The sequence below is a fragment of the Scomber japonicus genome, chromosome 17 (genome assembly GCF_027409825.1).
Source record: "Scomber japonicus isolate fScoJap1 chromosome 17, fScoJap1.pri, whole genome shotgun sequence".
NCBI classification, from domain to species: domain Eukaryota; kingdom Metazoa; phylum Chordata; class Actinopteri; order Scombriformes; family Scombridae; genus Scomber; species Scomber japonicus.
The window spans coordinates 10841832-10844533 of NC_070594.1; the positions used below are offsets into that span (position 1 = coordinate 10841832).

A 2702-nucleotide genomic window follows, 5' to 3' on the forward strand; every position below is an offset into this window, starting at 1 on the left:
GCTCTGCATGGAGCAACGAGTGAAGAGTCCTGCTATGGTCTGATGTCTCAGCATGGATGGAGTCAGTCAGAGGACTGGCCACCACTAATGAGACCATCGCTCTTCAGCTGAGGACTAGCATTTACAGGATTACACCCACGTTTTCCTGCTCTTTTCCCAGCTAACTACATCATAACCAAAACTCTCCTAGGTGGACTTTCTTGGGTTTGGTTTTTGGTGGATATATACGCCTTTCTGATTTTCATATTTGTTTTTATTCCCTCCCAGTTTTTTTTATTGTTGGTTTCCCTCTTCCTGTTTTGTTTTTCCATTATGGAGTTTCTGGCCGGACCTTGGAATAAAGATTGGGCTTCATTCTTGCAATTTTGGTTGACTGTCATACTAAGCCTCCAAATGCAATTCAGCCCGGGTGCCTGTTGCCCAGAAGAGTGTCGTTGTGACCAAATGTTTGTGTACTGCAACGAACGCAGCCTGACATCAGTGCCTCTGGGGATACAGGAGGGCTTCAAGGTCCTCTACTTACATAATAACCAGATCAACAATGCTGGCTTCCCTTTGGAACTTCACAATCTGGCCTCCGTGGAGACTGTATATCTCTACGGCAACCAGCTGGATGAGTTTCCCATCAATCTGCCCAAAAACACCAGGGTACTGCATCTCCAGGAGAACAATATCCAAACAATCTCCAGGGCAGCCCTGGCCCAACTGACTCGATTAGAGGAGCTGCACCTTGATGATAATTCTATCTCCACAGTGGGGGTGGAGGAAGGGGCCTTTAGGGAGGCAGTAAGCCTCAAACTCCTCTTCCTCACCAAGAACCACTTAAGCAGTGTTCCCATTGGCCTTCCTGAGGACCTGAAAGAGCTGCGGTTGGACGAGAACCGTATTGCTGTCATTGCAGAGGAGGCCTTTCAGAATGTGACACGCCTGCAGCGCCTCCTGCTGGACGGGAACCTGCTGACGGATGAGGGCATTGCACCAGGGACCTTCCAAGAGCTGTCCAACCTCCGTGAGCTGGCCCTGGCTCGCAATTCACTCACGTTCCCCCCTCCCCTTTTACCCAGCCAGTCACTGGTCAAACTCAGCCTGCAGGAGAACCAGATCAACCAGATTCCTGTGGCGGCCTTTGCTGACCTAAACAGGCTAGAAAGACTGGATGTCTCCAGCAACCAGCTCCAGACTCTTACACAGGGTGTATTTGACAGCTTGTCAAGCCTAAGGCATCTCATGGTGCGAAGTAACCCCTGGCGATGTGACTGTGCTGTCAAATGGGTGGTGGTGTGGCTGAAGTCATTGCCTTCCTCCATCAATGCCCGAGGGTTTGTGTGCCAGAGTCCAGACAAGGTGCGTGGTATGGCAATCAGAGAGCTCACGCTGGATATTATCGAGTGCCCGGTTGATGCAGACCTACCGCCATGGCCCACCCTCCGCTCTACGCCTCCTCCCCCACCCACCACCACCCCTATCACCACCATAATTTCCACCCTCATCACCACATCCATTCCTTACTACTTTGACTCACCCTCCCCTCCCTTACCCCCGATCCATCACAATCCTCCTGGGCCCTTGCCTCCTTATGAGGACCCCCTTCAGATCTCCTTCCATGTGGTCAACTCCACTAGTATCGAGGTGAGCTGGGCTTCCTATTTCACCGTCACAGCCTACAAGGTCACTTGGGTCAAAAGAGGCCAAAGCCAAATAAATGGAGGAATGCGGGAGCGGACAGTGAGCGGGGATCGACGGCATATCAGCCTCACCAACCTGGAGCCTCGGTCTGTGTACCGGATCTGTGTGCATGTGCTGGACACACATAACTCCTACAGGCCTGGAGAGGATACTATATGCTCTGAGGCCAGGACCAAGTCAGCTTTGCCTACTAAGTCTCCCGGTTCAGCGCAAGCGCCTCAGGAGAGCATCTACTCCACGCTGCTTATGGCCGGCATCATAGGTGGAGCGGTGCTTATCATCTTGGTAACGCTACTCAGTCTGTTCTGCTGGCACATGCACAGGAAGAGCCGGTCAGCTTCGAACAAGTGGAAATACAACCGGGGCAGGAGAAAAGATGACTACTGTGAGGCTGGAACCAAGAAGGATAACTCCATTCTGGAGATGACTGAAACCAGTTTCCAGATAGTGGCGCTGAACAATGAGCAGCTGCTCAAGGGAGATTTCCGCATTCAGCCCATCTATACGCCCAATGGGGGAATTGGATTTAGAGACTGTCACCTCAGTAACAACAGCATAGCCTACTGCAAAAGCAGCAACGTGCCCAGTACAGAGTTCTGCCACACGTGATGCAGCAGCAGATAATACACCGGCATTCACACAAACACACACACACAAACACATACACACACCAAAAAACACTTAACAGTAACAACATTCATAAAATACAAACACATACACCATTTGTGTAGACAACAAAAAAAGAAAAAAAATATAAAAAATTCTAGTCAAATATAACTGTACTATATATATTTCCAAGTTCTGTCTACGATGTAATTTATACTGTGGATTATAATGTGGGATTCTCTGCTATCTTTTTTATTCTTAGAAAAAGAGATACAAGTCTTTCTTTTTTTATAACCAGCAGGGTTTTGAAAGTTGTTTTAATGGTCAGTACTGTACATGAACATGGATTTGTACAATCACGGCACCCTGGGTGTAGCTTCTGATGAACGCTGTCAGCCTTGGAAACGTTG

The 2702-nt window shown here is 49.1% G+C and overlaps 1 protein-coding gene across 1 annotated transcript; it reads left to right on the forward strand.

The window, feature by feature from the left end:
* Positions 1 to 300: 300 nt before the first annotated feature.
* Positions 301 to 2392, forward strand: flrt2 (fibronectin leucine rich transmembrane protein 2). Its single transcript, XM_053336961.1, has one exon. The coding sequence runs from the start codon at positions 313 to 315 to the stop codon at positions 2293 to 2295; it is 1983 nt and encodes a 660-aa protein (XP_053192936.1). The 5' UTR covers positions 301 to 312; the 3' UTR covers positions 2296 to 2392.
* The last annotated feature ends 310 nt before the right edge of the window (positions 2393 to 2702 follow it).

Coding starts and splice junctions, on each gene's coding strand:
- flrt2 (XM_053336961.1), top strand. CDS start 313: ATGGAGTTTCTGGCCGGACCTTGGAATAAAGATTGGGCTTCATTCTTG.